At 39.0% G+C, this 19536-nt stretch overlaps 1 protein-coding gene across 1 annotated transcript in view; it reads right to left on the bottom strand.

Annotated features, from left to right (window-relative positions):
• Positions 1-19536, bottom strand: part of fgf11a (fibroblast growth factor 11a) — a 72858-nt gene that overhangs the window by 15737 nt on the left and 37585 nt on the right. The window contains exons 5-6 of the mRNA XM_066722756.1: positions 14610-14720; positions 5539-5642 (exon numbers count right to left, since the gene is read on the bottom strand). Coding sequence (XP_066578853.1) covers positions 5539-5642; positions 14610-14720 — 215 coding nt within the window. The remainder of the gene's footprint in view (positions 1-5538; positions 5643-14609; positions 14721-19536) is intronic.

The following is a 19536-nucleotide window of genomic DNA, read 5'->3' as shown; positions in this document are numbered from 1 at the left end:
TTTAATTTGTCACCCGTCTGTATATACACACACCTGTATTGCTTGTGTAATATATGTCTTCAGTATTGAAAGACTTGCACCTGTTTATTTCTCTGGAGATTTTCGGACCAAGTTGGGCTGATAAATATAATTTCTGCTAGTGGTAGTTCATTTTCTTTCATTTATTCTTTTCATACTGTGTCAGAGAAGCACGACAAGCTTCTAAAACTGCAATACAGGGTATACAAACTAAATAAATGGAGGAATTAAACGTTCATCGCAGTGCGTGCATTGTTGCCACTCCACAGACGTGCAAAATGGGTCCTTGCAAATAAATGCTTCATAGGGAAATGGCAGTGACTGAGTACTGGGGACCAAATCTGCAACTGTTATTGAATAGCCTTGGAAACAGTGGCTCAGAGTTTTTTCCCAGCAGTCCTTAGAGGAGGCGGGAATTGTTATGCAGATAATTAGTGAATGCGAGAGCTTAAAGTGAAGTATTAAGGCTCCACGGAGGCAAACAGCACTGAATTACAAGACTAGCTGCATCTCTTTCAGACGAGACAAAGGTACGAGCAAACTGGAACAGAGTGGGCTTTAACCGGTCTCTCTAAACCCCTACATCGGAAGAGTTAACCGCCATTCAGCTGCGAGGAAAGAAGCCGCGTTTGACAAAAGCTCACAGGGCAAGGGCAGCCAGCTGAGTAAGCTTTAATGGATTATGCACAGCGATCGCTGCCAAGAGAAGCCTGGAAGAAAATATGACTGGAGAATTAAAAAAACAACGACCCATAAATACATAAATTAAAGACACATATCAATTTTTAAACAACCCTTTCATGAGGTCATAACCCTCGTGGTCCTGGGGAAAATAAATAAATAACTAGAAAATGCTGAGGAGGAGATTGAAGAGAGGAGTCAGGGCAGGATGACAGGGCAGTTTTACCAGACAGGTGGTTAAATACCTGGCAGTCAAGTTCATCTACTGTACTGAGGGAGAGATTAACCCCTGCAATGCCAAGAGATCCACACTTAATTGATTGGTTTCTCTGGCTACTTGTTACTTTTCCTTTGAATCCAATAGCAAGAAGCTTTATAAATGAGGTCTTTAGAAGTCTATTAAATGGTGTCCTTGCGATAGTTAACACTTTCCTGTCAACAGGGAGATTTCGAGCTGACACTAAGCCTGACAACTCCTTTACTTAAAGAGTAATAAATAAAAAAGTAAACATCCTAGGCTATTTTGATTGTATTGGTCATGAGCATCATAATTGCCCACAGCCAAATAAGATGTCTCAGTGCATTCTTTAACATTTAAAGAGCAAGCATTTATATAGGCAAAACTGACAAGGTTTTGAGGTTCATTCACTTTATATGATTCACCAATTCTAGTCTGTTATTAAGCACAAACTAAAATCATTTCAAATGGCAAAGGATAAAAAAATACAACTTATTAATCCTAAAGGGAAATGATCCTGGTTAAAATGATTTGTTTATATGGACATGGGTAAGTAGGAGAGTATAAATAAAGTACCAGTATTTGTGCAACATTTAAAACATAAAAGTGTCACCCTCACCAAAAACAGTGATAGTCTCCCTTTAAATGAATTCCCTTCAAAGTGCTTTTCCACATCCTTTGTCCCATTATGACAATGATATACAACACCGTCCTCTGAAAAACAACTGAAGGTATCCCACTGATGAGCAAATCATTCAAATTCCACACGCCACATGAGATACAGGGTCAGCACTTCGCCCTTCCTTTAGTGCCTCTTCAGGTCAGACATTTATGATTTTATTGAGTTTTGATATCACTTTTAATACAATGGGGAGAAATACCATCCATCCAACCATAATGGTTCGATAATGGTTTCATGCAGTAAAGGGTCACAGTGAGCTGGAGTCTGATCCGGTGGACACGGGGCACAAGGGCACAAAGTACACTCTGGATGGGATGTTATTTTATTACAGGGCAGCACAAACACATGACCATAGATCAACCTATGCAAGATATCTCTGGGATGTGGGAGGAGGCCAGAGCACCCAGAGAAAACCTCACACTTCAACAGGAAGGACGTGCCAAGCCCACATAAACTGACACCCAAGACCAGACTTGAACCAGGAGCTGTGAGGCAGTGGTGCCCATCACTGTGCCACCGTGCTGCAAGGAGAAATAACAAGTTGACATTTACTTAGTGTCAGAAATGTCCCAAGGCTATGAGTTGTGGGACACATCAATCAAACATCATTCTCCAATAGCAAAGTAGTTTTAAAGGGTGGAATAAATATGTGACACACCCCTATTTCAGGAAGATGCATCTCCTTGTTGGCATAGGACTTCCCTGTACGTTTTTCATAGCAGAAACACGATTAAAGGTCGATTTTGTGTGAATTGTAGATAAACAGAGCTTGACACAAAGTTATTCCTCTAACCAGGACTCCATGTAGTGGTTTCCATCCCAGTTTGAAATGCCTGACTGTACACAATTCACCAGTGCTTTCCATGCATTCAGAAAGTAGAAGTGGAAGCAGTTGTTTTGCAATTTTCCCAGGCCTTCTGCTAAGGGCTCTGGGTAACACAAATCAAGCAAGAGAGGGGACTGTTTTTTTAACAGTATGGGCAGGAGCTCCTGTCCTCACACCGCTATGGTAGGAGCAATCCGGGAAGTCGTTCTAGGTCTGCCTCGACCTCGGGCGCTCTCTATCTCGCCGTTCTGCTGTCCTGCATCTTAATAAGTGCTCGGACAGACCGCGCAGCGAGGTAACGGATTGCTGCGAAGGCCTACAGGGAATCGAGGCAATGGAGCCATTCATCACCACGCAGAGACAGGCCCGGCGAACCACAGGTAGAGGCACAACACAGATTGGATTGCAACCGAAAAGGCCAAATTAGAAACAGGCATATCGGTGCTTCATCAAAACCCTGGGAAAGCATGACTTGAAACAAAAAAGTGATCCGGAAAACGAAGAGGAGAGAAACGTTTTAACCCCTTGAGGGATCCAGACGTCCGGAATGTGTTTCATACCGTTTCCAAGATGATGCTGACATGATCACTAACTATCAATCAGCAAGATTTCTGTTGGCAATCACAGAGGTCAGACGTTTCTTGTAGTTGGCCAGGGGATCAAATACTTTTTTCCCTCACTGTACATATATTAGTGATTGCAAAGAAGCGATGGTAGCAGGAAATCAAGATTTCGGGTGTCAGATTAAGCCTGGCACTAAAGACAGGTCAGGGTTAAATTGCTTTTCTGCAAAGCTATTAAAATATCTTCAGTTGCCACTGGGCAGGAAAGCAATTAACTGCCATCTGCCGCAGATGTTAATATTTGATACAATGTATATTTAAACCAAATATATACATTCAAGTCTAAGTAATGTTTATGAAACCGGGAAGGATGATCTTTTTGCCATGAATCAAAAGGTCTTTGATGAAGGTCCTAAACTATGTTGTTTTAATTTATTTGTAATTGTATATGAAGGCAGTAAGATTCTTAGAACATATTGAGTCAACAACAGTTGGACAACAGTTAAAAATGTGGGAGCAGATTTAAAAAACTAAAAACTTAAATAAACCAGGGATAGTCTTCTGTTTCTGGGAGTTCAAAGTAGTTAAGATGGTCCTGCACCAGTCCTGCTTCTCAGTGATTTATCTTCTCAAATGACACATTTTTCTCTATACCAAGAGCATCACAAAACTTTTTATGTGTCCTGCTTTTTTCACCTTCTCTTGTTTTGTTCTCATCCTCTGTGTTTTACTGGTTTGGAGGACCCATCAGTGTTGATGTTTAGGAGTCTTTTTCAGTTGCCCGTTTGAAGTCCGACCTGATTCTGTCGATGCTTCAGAGAAAACTTCAGTTTGCATCGTGTTTTATCCCGGCCTCCCTCTTTTGTCCGCCCATGGGGGGTTTCCAGAGCCATGATAAACTGGGTCAGGACAGGAACGAACCTATTTTTAAAGAAGTAATTTCAGGAGAGCCCAGAGGTAGCACAGCGCTCAGACAATAGATTCATGAGAAGGGGTTCCCTAACATTAACCTTTAACAGTCGCTCCCAATGGGCCAGTCTATTCAAGCAATACTGTTAAAAAATCGCTGAGATCTGTGGCTCTCTCAGTCTATGTTTTGCAGCATGTGATGTCTTTCAGAAAGTGACCCGCTTCTTATAAAGAGGTTACATTCCCACTTGAGCATACTTTTATTTGGGAAATTAACAGCCGTGACAAGTAATACTACAAAAATGCTATCAAGGTTTGTGAATGGAGCTGCATAACGTATCCACATGAATACATTTGTGTAGAATCAGTCCTGGCTTCCCTGCAGAATTATTTAATTTAAATTAAGACTAACGGCCCATAATTTCCAGGCTGTTACTTGATTGAATTCTGCCTCCGTTCAGCGCCCAGTCAGAAATTTGCCTTGAATGCTTAACGATAGACGGTGTTTGCAAATGGCAGTTTAAAAACCGCATGTAAATATGAGAGCAGAATGCAAATATTTGTAGAAAAAAAAGAGGGATTTAATTTGGAAAATTTAAATTTTCTACAGATTATTTAAATCTTGGAATTAAAACAAAAGGTTATTTAGTAGTAGTAGTATTAGTAATGCAGAAGTACAACTATATCCCATTCATCATCACACTTCAAACTGTCATTTCGTTGCCCCTCCTTTGCATTCAATACAGGGAACTTTAATGACTGTATCGTCTGCTCTGAGCCCAGGGAAGGCCTTGCATGTAAGATAGGTCATCTATATCTGGAATTGTCCTAGGGATCATTTAAATAAAGAATTATACACACAAAGTGAGATGATAATTCTACAAACGGAAATGTCCCTGCTAGTTTTCCCCCTTGAAACAAATGGGTCACCTTCCTATTCTGGTAGGAGAACAATTGTGGATTTGTCCCAGACTGCCTCCCTGCGCAGAGGAAACCGAGGGAAAGCTAGTTGTTTTATTAAGGACACAGAAGATGATGCACTTTAATATATAGAAACAATCTAAACTCAGAATAAATACTGTGAAGTGGAGAACCAAGCTGACACAGTGACAAGTTTGTTTTTTCCAAGTAAATATATAACATCACTTCTACGGTGAAAAAAGTGTTCATATCCACAGAAAACAATCAACACAAAGCTGCCACATTTACTCGCAAGGTCTACTTCATGCACATTTTGAAACATAGGCAGGAACGTAGACCATTTGAGTTTCAGCTCATTCAAATTCAGAAAATATAGATTATACTATGTAATTATAACCTTGTTCATTTATGTATCATTATTAAAGCTTTTATAGAATATTCTGGCAACTTTTATGGCTTGCCAATATTTTAATATTACATTTTAAAGAAGACGAAATATTGAAGGAAAAATAAAAATGCCAAAACAACACACTACACTGTAGGCTTCACTTGCTCTTTAAGCTTCAATTCTCATTACTGCACACAACTATTTTCTGCTTTCACCGATGCCATTTCTTTCAATGCTGTGATATAACGAGTCTCCGCCACTGGCACTGAAATGCAACTGAAAGGATAGAGGTCTGAACCGGTGCCAACTTACTGAGGTGTAGAGGTAGCCTTCACTGTTCATGGCGATGTACAGGCCTGTTTTGGTTCCCTGGATGGCCACTATCCGAAGCCCCACCGGAATCAGGTTGAACAGAGCTGTGAAATGAAAGAAAAAAAGCTTTCAGAGAAGCACATGACTTTCAGAGCTGTACAACAGGAGAGACACCGTGCTGTGGGTTTGAGATCCCAAAGGTACTGTCAGAGCTATAAACAAACTTCACTGTGTGGGAAATATGTTGTTATAGTACGAGAACAAACTCGTGGCTGAAAAAGAAACCTGTTACACAAAACAACATCAACAGCAATGGAATGAAGGAAGGATGACTTCTATCATGGTTAATGTAAAGAGAAAATAACGTGTTTCCTGCCCTCTTAGAGTAATTGAAAATATTACACCAACATTAGGTTATTCCACCTGAACTCTTAAACTGCTCCAGTGAAGTACTTTAACCCTTTCCCTCAAGCTGAAGATGTTGATTGTGTCAAGAGTTTTGGGCACCACACTTCAAGAAGGATATCGCTGCTCTAGAGGCAGTTCAGAGGAGAGCAACCAGACTTATTCCAGGTCTGAAGGGAAAGTCCTACTGAGAGACTGAGGAACTGAACCTTTTCACCCTGGAACAGAGGAGACTACGTGGGGACTTGATCCAAGTCTTCAAAATCATGAAAGAAATCGACCACATCAAACAGAGGAGCTTTTCCAGATCAGCAGGGACACACGCACCCAGGACACAAATGGAAATTGGGCTTCAAGGCATTCAAGACAGAAAACAGGAGACATTTCTTCACACAGAGAGGCGTCACAATCTGGAACAAACTCCCCAGCGATGTGGTTGAAGCTGACAATGGACACCAAACGAGCACGATGGGTCAAATGGCCTCCTGTCGTTTGTAAACTTTCTTATGTTATGTTCTACAACACCTGGATTGTGGCCCTCCAGATGAGTGACAGAACCTCAAACAGCAATGCACAAACTCTGTAGGGCTGCAAGTCCACAGGGCACAACATACAGCCTGGAAGCCTGGAAGTGTGGCCTGTCCTCTGATTGTGCAAAATGACAAAAATTAGTATAAATACAAACATATCACAAAGAACATGTGTGTATTTATTTTCAACTGATTAGTTGTGGAACATACACTATAAGCTTTCTATAATCACACAAACACGTAATAGTGTTCAAACCACAATGCAAGTGAAAGAAACTGGGCTTTTAGGATATCAACCCTCTCTCAATGACACCAAACGAACTGCAAGGACTTTAATTATACATCAATTACTGTAAGTAATCCTCAATAACAGTAATGGGGCGCAGTCAAAAAAAGACAGAGCCTAATTACATTGAACAGGCAATAACCACCTTTCCCACCGGACTGGCAGTAAATAAATTGGGTCCAAGTCAATTCTGCAGTCTTTGCTGCTGCTTCTGAGCTTGTGTAATTTATGGCTCAAACGCTGATTAAATTAAGTAATTCTATCAAACTTCTCAGTTGTTGTTTTTTTTTCCTTCGTGGTCCACTTAGATTGCTTAGATTGTCTGGTACAATTGCTAGTACAATTAATTTGTTTATACATCTGCAATGGTCTGCTCTTCAGATTCATCACAGCATTCAGACTATTGCATGGTGTGTGGCCACTAAAAGCCGACATTGTAAAAGCCTTTGACATAGCATAACTTCCACGCGACAAGAAAGGAGTTATATTGCTGTATGATAAACTGCACTGAAAGGCTTTGGATGAAAACAGATGGGAGATTAGAGGAAGTCTACCTAAATAAACCATCTCCTTGCTGTATTTTAGTGCAATTTGTTAGACTGTGTATCTTCATGCCAAGCCTCATTTATCAAACCATGATTGATTACCAGCAATCTGAAGAACACCGTCTCCAATCTCAGACTCAACACAAGCTAACATACCCTGCAACATTGCCTGGGCCACTATTGACAACAGTCTACCTAGAATAGGGAAACATCATCACTTTCTAATCAAGCAATTGAAACCAAAACATTTTCGTGTTTATATACATATATATATACATATATATTTTTACATTTCAAGTACACAAAGCAGGAGACATTTCTATATTCAATAAAAGATGGATGATCTACCCTGGCATAGAATTGTCCAAATTCACTTTTCTCATCACAAAGAATTTGATGAAAATAATGTGTAATCTATTCTGATACCATACTCCCGATTAGATTACTTTCTTTCTTACTAGATTTATTCTTTATCATAACAAATAACAAATTACCGTAGTTGAGCGTTTTGTTACGTAAGGTATGTACATCTAAAACAAAGTTAGGGAAACTGTTGAACAATATCTGTAAGTACTCAAACATAAAATGCACTTCCTGCTACATTTCTCCTGCCTGACTGCTTTCTGCAAACCAGCAATGGATGATTAGTTGTACCTTACCAGTAGCTGAATTTTATACAAGACATGCATAACAGACAATCTCCCTGATTTAGTCTCAGTCTCTCATGCACCCTTTCTGAACCAAAGAGAAAAAAAAAGAGAAATCAAGTTGCTTAGCTCCGGTTATGATTGGAATACAAAGAAAGTAAAATATTACAATCGAAACAAAAACCTGGGCTTCTTCTGTGCCATAAGGCTGAACTTCTTCCTCCAAATCATATATGCCGAATGTTGTCACCATTAATATAAAGACTTACATAGCGTAAGGATAAAATTGGTTAAACCTGGCACTGTCCTTTTCATCTGGTTGCAGGGTCTTTCTTTATTTGGCAGAACCTTGTTTATTTTTTCCCTACTTTCATTCATGAAAAAATAACAAATGCCTCCAAGCGCCATATTACACAAAATCTCACATCTTTCCATAGAAAAAGCTCACGTTTCAGTTTTACACCTTCATCGAGGTTTATCATTATTACACTCTCAGGCACGTGAATAAGGCTTTGATGAATTAAGTGTTTTAATGCATGTAGGGGCTAAAACTGGGCTGTGTGGGATGCCAGTGGATGACGTCAAGCTGAAATGGCTGCCAGACTGAAGCCGAGCCACGTGGAAACACCAGCAAAAAAAGACAGGGACAGGGTAGTGATAGCTCGGGGGCCGAGGGTAGGACGCTTGCAGCAGCGAGGGTTGGGTCTTGGGCACAGGAATAGGCCCCCGATGGCACGGGTGGGACGTCAACAGGGACAGAGGAGAAGAAAGGACACAGGAGAGAAAGGTACAAAGGATGCTGGGCCCTGAGGCACACTTGGTAGGACACCGGGGCAGAAGGAGATAGAGGAGGTGTGTGAAGGTGGAGGCAACAAAGCTAAAACAAACAAAGGAGGCTGAATGCCAAAAAACTGTTAATTAGATCCTGGTGCATAAAGAGGCTTAGTCTTTTCTGCATCATTCCAGTTTTATCTGTCAGACGAGCAGCGCGCAATATGATCTTACAAATCACAGAATACTGGGAAAGTAGTTACTAACCCTAACCCCTAACCCTAATGTTGTTAACTGCAGTAACAAATTAGCACCTTCATACTTTTCACATATTTATTATAATTCAGTTATTATTAAGTATACTTAATAATTGAATTAAAATAATTGATCTTGCCTATTCCTTCCCACACAATGTTTCATTCTCTCTTCTTATGTATTTTTAATATTCTTATATATATATCTTATATATATTCTTATATATATCTTAATATTTAAAACAAGGTTCTGCCAAAGTGATCTACTGCATCACTTACTGACGCAGTTAGCTTCTCCTACAGCGAAAATAAAAGTAAAATGAGAATATGCTCAAACCATAACAGTAATTCATGTCTCCAAATTACATTATAATATTTAACCAACCAGCATTACAGTCTCCCTAATGTGTTGAAATTAAGTTATTATTATGCTATCTATCCCTCGTCTGTTTATGTGTAGTGCAGTTTACTTAAACAAAGAGACCGGGATGATGGTTATTGCTATTTTTTAATCAAATTATAGTTCTACTAATCATTGAAAAGACGTGTAGTCAAATTGAGATTGTGGTGCAGTTTACATTTGTTTACTAATAGCTGAACTGGCCTTGCAAGGGGTGATTTAAATGAAAGGTCAAAGCAGGACGTGTCATTAATCGGTATTAAAATATATATTGTCAAAACAAAAGCCTAAATAAATCAGTAGCCCTGCTTTTACTCCATTTAAATGCATGGACTACATTATGATATCTAATCTCAAAAGTAATATACTTTGAAACAGTTCAGAATGCGATCTGTGTGGAATTACAAATACCTTGTTATACATTAGATAACTATATCTATATGCTGGATATTCCAAACGATTGTGATATAAATTTCCAAGTGTAAATGCAATTCTAAAATTGAGTGCTGCAGGAATCCTCCCAAGACTCCAAGATGATCAAGTCTTATGTTATAATAATGTGTTGTGCCCGTGGCTTGTCCAGAACATTTTAAATTGGGTGGCCAGATAGGTCCAGTACTTATTTTGGTGTGGCACAATTATTGATGAAAATACATATCTAAAATGTGTTCAACTGGTAAAGGGAGCTATTTAAGGCACAAGTGTTTGTCCATACATTTCATGTCAATAAATGTAACCTATAATAGAGTGATTAGGAGAAGAATGTTTCACTGTAGTTTGCCAAATCAGTGTCAAACTAATAATTTCATACACTTCACCTTCTAGACTGTGAACTTGTGTGACAAAGTAGACAAGATTGAAATTCCTCCCTCCATGTTCCACTACCCCAAGCCATTGTAAACATCTAATCTAAATCTGCACAGTACACACCCCAAAGTGTCACCCAGTTACTGTTATATAAACCCTCAGTTCATCATCAACACAGGTCAACAACTGGTGGCAAAGCTCAGATACCTGCAATGGCTGCTGTAACTAGAGGCATGGTTAGTAGAAAACATGACCTCTACTGCTCACAGGTCACATACAGTAACACTCAGTTATAACATAACCTCGTCCTTTATCCCAACTTAAAAAGATCAAGTAGAGCGCCCTTCATCAGAATATCAACCATAAGTTCAAATGTATTCTGATTTCACCAGCATCTGAAGAAGACTAATAGACTTTTGCTTCTTCTGGCATTATAATGAGAGAGGATAAAAGTCAGGAAATGCAGTCAACAGTCTGTATTGCTTTCCGGTGGCGCTGCATTGAAATAAGAGTCAATTGTTCTACTGGAAGAAAAGTCCAAGAAAACCACAAAATAAAGACTGAATCTTTGATGACCCACCCCACCTCATCTCACTGTTCCTCCAGCTAACGATCAGAAAGACTGAGAATAGAGGATGCTTTAATCTTTACAATCACTACAGAGATAATTTTGTCCAGGTGTCTTATGTAATATTAATTAACAGAGTGGGCATTGGTAAGAATTTAATGTACGGTTTGTTATGACTTGTTGGCTGGTCAGTAACATCAGATTTAAGTTCTTTCTTGACTATTTCACACAGAAAGATTATGATAAAGGTATACATAGACAAGCTCTGGCAAGGGAGGAGCAATTCTTTATTTTCCAGAACCTTGCTTTTTGCTTTTCAATAGAGTAATTACTTCACTGCCTCAAATAGGTTTTAATTAGGTTTTCTTTCTAGTAATTTTGTTAATATCATTGGTATAAACAAGAGAAAAGTGTATATCTGTTTCAAATAATATTTTTCGTCACTTTTGCATGTGCAAAAATCAGCACAATTGTCTAAGAATTCATAGCTTTATATTCGGATTAGCCAACTGTTTCTAAAACCCAAAAATCTAGGCTGGGATTAAATCAAAAGTTAACCCACCCGCTAATAGAAAACTACAGAACTGTACTCAGTTGCAGCTTCATTTTTAGTTAGATTTAGTTCAGTAATTAGAAATGTAACCATAACCGTAACCACAGGTTTTATTTTGCTATTAGCAGGTGGGTCAAAGTTTTGATTTATTCTGGCCCCTAGTCAATTAACACCTTCAGCTCCCCAGACAAAAAACATAGTGCTACAGCTACTGACTCGCCCAAACACAGATCAAGGAATTAAGGAAATATCTGTTACTCTCTAAGTTGTCGGCTGACTGTCATCGCCTGCTGTAAATATACAGCTGCTGGTCGCAGGGATCGATGGAACAGGATGGCTTTAGTAAAATGAGCTATTAACTGGCAGCACAACTCGCCGCATTGTGTAATATGACTGGCAGGGCTCCAAGCCCAGGCCTCTTGCCAAAAGAAAGCTTTCTACTTAATTGTTTGAGAGAAGTGGGATGCTGTCTCAGTGTCCTTGCAAACTTCTACGGTCAACATACCTTTTGCCAAAAAAATGTAGTCTAAGGGGTAGCCTAAACATGCAGCAAGTAATTGGCCTGTGGGTCCCAAGGACACGTACCTCAGAAGGGTGACTTACAACAATCGGCCTTGGGGTTGCAAATGGTGGCCAACAGATAAATCGAGCTTTCACCGTTTTTCACTTTTAGACAACATGGACAGATGTCCTGGTTGGAGAATAAAATCCATGCTAAATTTGAATTAAACTGAAGAATGTTCCTTACATCAGTTTACTTCTATTTGTGATGCCTCCATCGAGCCATACTGAATCAATTAAATCAGTTGTGGTCCGTTTAAGATAATAAATGACCATGTATAAAACAAAATTAATTTACATAGAAATAGTGCATGGTTGTAATCATAATTGTATCATTATTAATAGGTGCATTTCCTTGGAGTGAGTCTGAACGCAGTTGGAAGTTGATTACTGCATCCCCAAAGTGTCTAGATCTTATCATGATGCATTTAGGACCTGTCTGTCTTCATTGGTGATCCGGGTTTGATCCCCTTGTTTTTGACATTATGGTAGTTGTTAGAAGGATATTATTGACTCGCAAACATCCAGTTGAGCTGTCACTGAAGCTCCTGCCAAATGTGCCCCAACAATCCCCCCCTCTTTCTAAGTCACTGAGGTCTCCTTCTGCAGCCATGCTAGCCATAATTATAGGCACCCAAGCCTGTCCAGCATTTGTATACATGACGCTAAGCATGCTGGGATGTGATTTACTTAATTAATGCATCAGCCACGCCTATGTGGAAGTACTTGCTTTCAATATACTTGGTGTCCCTCATTCACCCACTGTTGTAATTGAGCCTTACTCATTTCAATTTGTCACCTAAAGCATGGACGTTCGCACAACTGAAACTCCCAAGCAAACACAACCAATGATGAGCAATCCATCCATGAACCAGATCTGAAACATTGTGTGGATCGAAAGACTATATCTTAGTTGCTGTAGTACCTGTTTGAGGTGTGATACATTTATTGTGAGAGAAAATCAACACAAATTGTCAGATTGTGCCAACCGTCCTTTTGAATTACAAGCACAAACGTGTATAGTTTTAAAAACATGTTATTTTTATCTTATTCCTTATGAATAAAACAATTTTATATTAATAGATTTTATTAAAATGTGAATGAGGTATGAAGCTGTTTTGTTCAATGAAAGAAAACACTAAAGCTAAAATTGTTTTTTTTCTTTCATTGCTGACTGAGCTGCACAGATGCTCTTGAGCAACACAACAGGTTAATGACATACACACAAAGAAGGGTGTGGGGCGGGTGTACGAATCTAAGGAATCTCCCTCCCCGATGCCTGCAGAGCGCCTTGAAGATAAACAGCCTCTCTTTAGGCAACGAGCAATCAATTTCCATCGGAACAGCAATGGATGTAGAGCCGGTGAGAAATGGATGACGCTCTGATGCGCGTGTCCTTAACAGGAAGAGGTTAACAATTTCTTTAAGAGCTGATCAAGATGCATCGGCTGTCAGCGCTGAGATAATTAACTGCGCTTGACTGGGAAAAGTGTGTGTGTGTGGGGGGGTGGGGGGGGGAGGGGGAATCTGTAAAGATGACAATACCGTAACGACCACAACTTATACGGAAGAAAAACGTAGCAGTACAGTGTGTTTTCCATCCTAGTGGATACAAATCCACTACAGGCTAGAGAAACAGAAGAATAACATACCAAGCTATGGTCTGAAGCAGCCATATTTAATAGACACAAATACAGCTCATGTATTTTTACTCTCAAGAAGCTTTCAAAGGCTTCTATTGTCACGGTTTTTAAGCCATGAAAAGGAACCGTTACAGGTGTTTGAGGTGTGCTTACGCCATTGGTATGTGTAAGGACTCGATATATTTTTGTGAAAGAGTTTGCTCTCTGCAGTATCAACCATATGGACATTGTTGGTCTTTTCTTGCATTAAACCCTTTTCATTTCTGAGTAAGAAAAGAACCAGCAGTTCTTGCCTTAGTGGGAAACAATATCTGTCTTTCAAGCTGAAAATAGTTTCCTTCCTCTTTTGCCAACGCCGTGTAGACCTCCAAAAGTTGGGAACTTTTTTCTTGTTCAGATGACCAAGGTTGGGGTGGGTCAAGTTTGTTACTGCACACAAGGGCCAATCAGTAGCTGTGTAAGGAGCATTCAGTGCTTCCTATATCCCATACTGCCTTTTGGGAACTATTGTCTCTCTTAGATTACCAAGGTGGCATCCAATAACTCAACGCTATTTTTATTTTTCATCATACCTGTTTTTAAATGTATTGTTTCACACCAGCTAATATTTACAAAACTTTACAAACTATTCAGGTAACAGAAAACCATCCAAGCTGAAATATCCGTTTCTTGAACACCTTTTCTACAACTGTGATTGCTGTCACAGCATTCCCTTTAAATAATTAAGGAACACCACTTTTATAATGTGATGGATGAGTTGTGCATATTTTAACATGAAATACTGACTGTTGCAACCTGGATTGCAGTGGGGTTGTGTTTTTTTTTTTAACTAAAGCAGGTGGAAGCCAGTTTCTGTACCCTTTACACTCATATAACTATAAGATGCATTAAAAGGACCTCATTCAAAAAATGAATAAACATCTATAATGGTCAGTCTTACCTGCGTGACATTGTCTTTAATTTTTGGAAGACCAGAAATGAACCAAAAACATTATCTCTCCAAACAACTGGTCAAAGCAGTGACAGATGCCACCTCGGCAGGTTGACCTCTGTGTGGAACTGGGTGCTGGTCTGTGGAACACAGAGAGAAGGTGGACTTACAGAAGGAGCTGCCTTCGTCCTTCGTACCATCCATTGTCCCATCTGGCTGCATCTGGAGGTAGAAGCCGTGTCTGCAATACAGGCGGCTGACGATACCCTTCAACTGGGGTTCTGCAGGAGAAAAGAAAACATGAGGAAGTTAGTGATCATTTTAATGTCCAAAACCTTACATTATTAACTCTATTATGCAGATCTTGTGCATCAGTTGTTAGGTAAAGGCATATTGTTAGCTATGGCGTATGTTGTAATAGATATCTGAATCTCATATCTGTGCTTTAACTTTCCAGGACAAAATCCCACACAAAAATAAAACAAAAAAGGAGATAATAGATGTGATGTGATGACAAACTAAAATAATAATTTCTGTAATTGGCCATCAGGAGCCAAAATAACACCACCAAATAACATTTTAATAGCTACTTAGGATTGGAAACTATGCAAAATGCATCATGAGTTATCTCTTATTCAAAAGCTTTTAAATGGATTGATAACAGATACTTCCATTTTATGAAGGTTTATGACAATAACCACATGACATGAAGAGTCTCTTGATAAGAAATATACCTCAGATCACCCTGGTGTGACATTGAACTCCTCTCCAAGCTTCATATGCTGTTAACTGACTAACTCCTGCCTTTCAAATACCACACAGAGAAGATCCTGTTAATTAACTCCCTCAGCAAGGTTAGATGTGTGTATAATGTACAGGTGCTCCGTCATAATTAGACATTAGGTGCCGGAGGTCTGTCAGTGTAGTGTTAGGTGTTAGGTGTTAAGAAGAATCGGCATCGAGGTTGCAGCACTCTTTCAAACATGATCAGAATCAAAACATGATAAATATATTATACATATTATACATATACAGTATAATAAGGCATTCAAATGGGGGGACAGATTAAATAAAAAATGTTTGCATTCTGCTAATGCAAAGAACTGCAGGAGAGTTGTAGCTCTCAATACCGCAGTGCCACTTCCGGACATATTAAATCTCAAACATCTCGTGGAGGAGGCATGCTTTGTTGGCTTGGCTTCTGAAACAGCCGGGCAGCGAGAAAGCCACTGTGAGCCAATCACATCAGTTGTTAGTCAAGCTAAAACGGAGGTTGGAAGTCTCCTCAATAGATTACACGGACATAAATTAGCAATTGGCTCATCCCCTCCCCCTTTGGGCAGTGGTCTCTTTTTCCAGATATTCTGGATTTGAAACCCATCGATCCAACACAGCTACATTGTTGTTATTATTTTGCTCACAGCAATAACACATATTAAGGACTATGCATAAAGTGAAGAAAATCCAAGCATTCACTATTCACTTAGTTGAAAAATGTGCACAACTGTGGAATATCTGTCAATTTCAAACGAGAGATATATGATTGTAAACAAACATATTTAGAGATATTTAATGAAACAATTATTAAAAGTAGCCCCCAGTGCTAAGGTTTTGGTGCTATCTTCACATTTTATGCTATTTTCTACTGGAGGTAGAAAATACATTAAAGGCAATAGCGTTAACTTCTAGTAAATTAATACGCAGGGCCTTTGCATGCAACTAATAGAGACAAGGAGACAGTATTATTAAGTGAGTCTGACATTTTCACAAGAGGAACAGGGAGACTTCTGACAGACCGCTTTGTTTGCATAAATGCTTCTGCAACACTGCCAGCCTGTCATTAGCAAATCTCCTTGTTTATTTTCTTAATTTTTACTTGTGTGGGTGGTGAGAATAGCTTTGTTAATAATATTAACATAGATCTATACACTGGCAGCAGACTACTTCTAGGCATTATGGGTTGTGAGTCTCTTTGGGGGCAAGGAGTCGGCCTTGCCATTGTCCAAGGATACTAATTGACAAGTGAAACGGATCATTCATCTTCCAGTTTTCTCACTCCTGGCATATCATCACAGCAACACATTTAATTAAATTGACTGGAATTGTAAATGTATTCAGCCAGGTCCTATAACTCACAGAGAGCAGGCCATGAAGTGCAGATGGTCACTCCCAACAGTGGCAGCAGGTGTAATATAATAAGCTATTCAACCCTGAACCTGTGGACAGGTTACCATCGTATTGTTGGCCTTGGCTCCAAATTTCCAATATTCATCAACATGACAATCTGTATGTTCATATGAGAAGTGTGGTAAACTGGGGCTACATAACTTTATTTCAGAGTAGACCCTCACCCTCACCCTCTCAGCTTTCATTAACAACAGGACACCAAGACATTAACAGGTTGGGACAGACTGTAAAAGAAGGTTTTGTCTGAGGTTATTTTTTTACATTTATGTTAGCTCTGTAAGTCCACTTCTTATAGACAACTTGTCCAAATTGCTTGGGTATTGAGAACAAAGAGATGAAAACAAAAGGAACCATTCGGACAGTTTCTGTGTAAATGTGTTCCTTTATATCCTATATATCAATGAGGTGCACTCAAAAGATTTATAATCAACATTAGAAAAAATATATTATAAGACTAGGAAACCATCACAGCAGGAAATGAAAGTGCATCAGTCTGCCTGCATATTCAACTCCAGTGCACATCGACAGCTAGGGCAGATGTTGTAAAATAACAATTATTTATTATTGTCAACTTACTGAATACATTTGACTAACAACTTGAGCCAAGGTGACTCTAAAGAGCTCTGTCACACTGTCAACAATGACAAACACCAGGCGCTTTCTACCGGCCTTAATTTCCATTCACTTTAACCACTCAATACAAATTTGAATGTCCGTTTATATAACTTTGCGAACTAGCTTGAGAAAACTCTCTTCAACTAAGTCCCGCCCCTGTGCCCGTATCCAGAGAATTCTAGCTTATTCCATATACAAGTCAATGGGGTTAAAGCCACACCCACTTGCTGAATATGTATGAGATCTGGAAGCTTATTTTCTCAAATGGAATAGAATTAGAATACAATTAAAACCCACAGAGAAAAGGGCTAAAGAACAATCTAGAACATGCTTTTACTGAAAAACTAGAAATAGAGTATCGAAAAGTAACAATTTACACTGATACAGAAATATATAAAATTGGCTTTTATTGTTAAATGTTTTATGAAATGTGACTGTTTTATATAAGTCAACCTTGGTAAGAGCATCTAATAATAATAATAACATGGAAAAGAAGAAGAAGGAATAATACTACAATTATTTTGATATGTGACTGCAGGAAAATTCCAATTAATGTGCCAATTCAAACATCAACATCAACCGCAATGTTGATTGACTAGCTGAACTGCTATATTATAATCATCACATTGAATATGACTTAATACAACCTAATTCAGGCAGAGGGGGTTTTCGGTAATGTAATGTAATTGCAGGTTTTATGTTCATAGATCGTCCCTTTCAACACAGTCACTCACTTCAATAGATTACAAAATGCCTGAATTATTTCTGTAGACACAGTATTTCTTTGTGTGTGTGATCGTTGCAGAAGCGTGTAGCCAGCATCTCTGAGATAGGCACTGCTGTGTGCTTAATCACTGCACTACAATGAAGTTTTAATGAGGGAATCAAATATTCATGAGAACTGGCTTGAGTCTGGACAGCTTGTAAAATTAAAGCATTCACTTTGTGGCCTTTAAAAAATGCTCCAAGGTAACTTTCTTTCAGTCTATTTTTTTTAACTCACTTCTCTCCGAAGAGAAAAATCCAACAGAATGATGCAGACATCAAATAGACATATACGATATTCATCAGCTTTAATTCAGCGTGATTTAAAAGTTCACTTCAAATTAACACAACTGCCTAAACACATCCTTTTAAACCTACACCTGTGCAATTGGATTGATCAGACATTTTACTGATCCAGACATTTGGCCCATCTAAAGTTGGAGACTGGATTGTCACTTATTGGTATTCCCTTCTTTATCAACCACACTAGATTGTTTGCAGCTTTAAACATTTTAATGCACACGAGATCAAGCTGGTCATTTGGAAAAGGTTCATTTACAAATACCACAGTTGCTGGGACGGGGAGACTTAGCAATCACTCTCGTTTCTGATATTGCAACTATCATCAGCATCTCAAAACACTGCGGCAATGCATAAGGAGACTCAGTGAAGTGAATGACTCATACACAGTGATAAATCAGATCCGATCCCATTGTCTGTCCAGACAGCTGCTATTAATAGTCAAGCACAGTCTTTGTAAATAAAATAAATAAATAAATTACTTGTATAAGTCTTTTCAGAGCAACTCTTGTTTCAGATCTGAGATTTAAGCTTTGTATGTATCCTGATGTTTTCTGGAGACAGTTTCACAACATATGTGGCCATCTTTTTCTGGTAATTTAATACTTTGATGGTCTTTCAAAATCATCTAAAGCATGCAGCACCACATTTAATAGTAGGTGTCATAGGGAACATGTAGGATGTTTTCCAGGAAGCAAAGTCACTGGTTGAGTTGAAATATACGAGTGCAAATCTATGGTGCTTTCACATCAACGTTACACAAATACTTTATTCACATAATTCTGAAATTATGACATTAGACGCAATTATTATAATACGGACAGAAAAGCATGACTCTCAATTAGTGACCCCAGGCACTTCACCTCTGATCTTTGAATCCCTCCTTCAGGTGGGATGTCTATTCATTCTGATCTAGTTCTCACTCAATTTAAAAAAGTAGGATTAACATTTTATATTGCATTTATTGCATTAACTAGATACACCACATTCAAACTGAAAGAAGCTTTTCCAGATCAGCAGGGACGCACACACCTGGGGACACAAAAGGAAATTGGGCTTCAAGGCATTCGAGACAGAAAACAGGAGACACTTCTTCACACAGAGAGGCGTCACAATCTGAACAAACTCCCCAGCGATGTGGTAGAAGAGACAATTTGAGAACATTTAAAAATAGACTGGATAGGATCCTTGGATCACTTAGTTATTAATGGACACCAAGCGAGCACGATG

The sequence above is a fragment of the Amia ocellicauda genome, chromosome 14 (genome assembly GCF_036373705.1).
Source record: "Amia ocellicauda isolate fAmiCal2 chromosome 14, fAmiCal2.hap1, whole genome shotgun sequence".
NCBI classification, from domain to species: Eukaryota; Metazoa; Chordata; class Actinopteri; order Amiiformes; family Amiidae; genus Amia; species Amia ocellicauda.
Note: the sequence above shows the minus strand (reverse complement) of the source record. Positions and strands in the feature narration are given on the sequence as shown.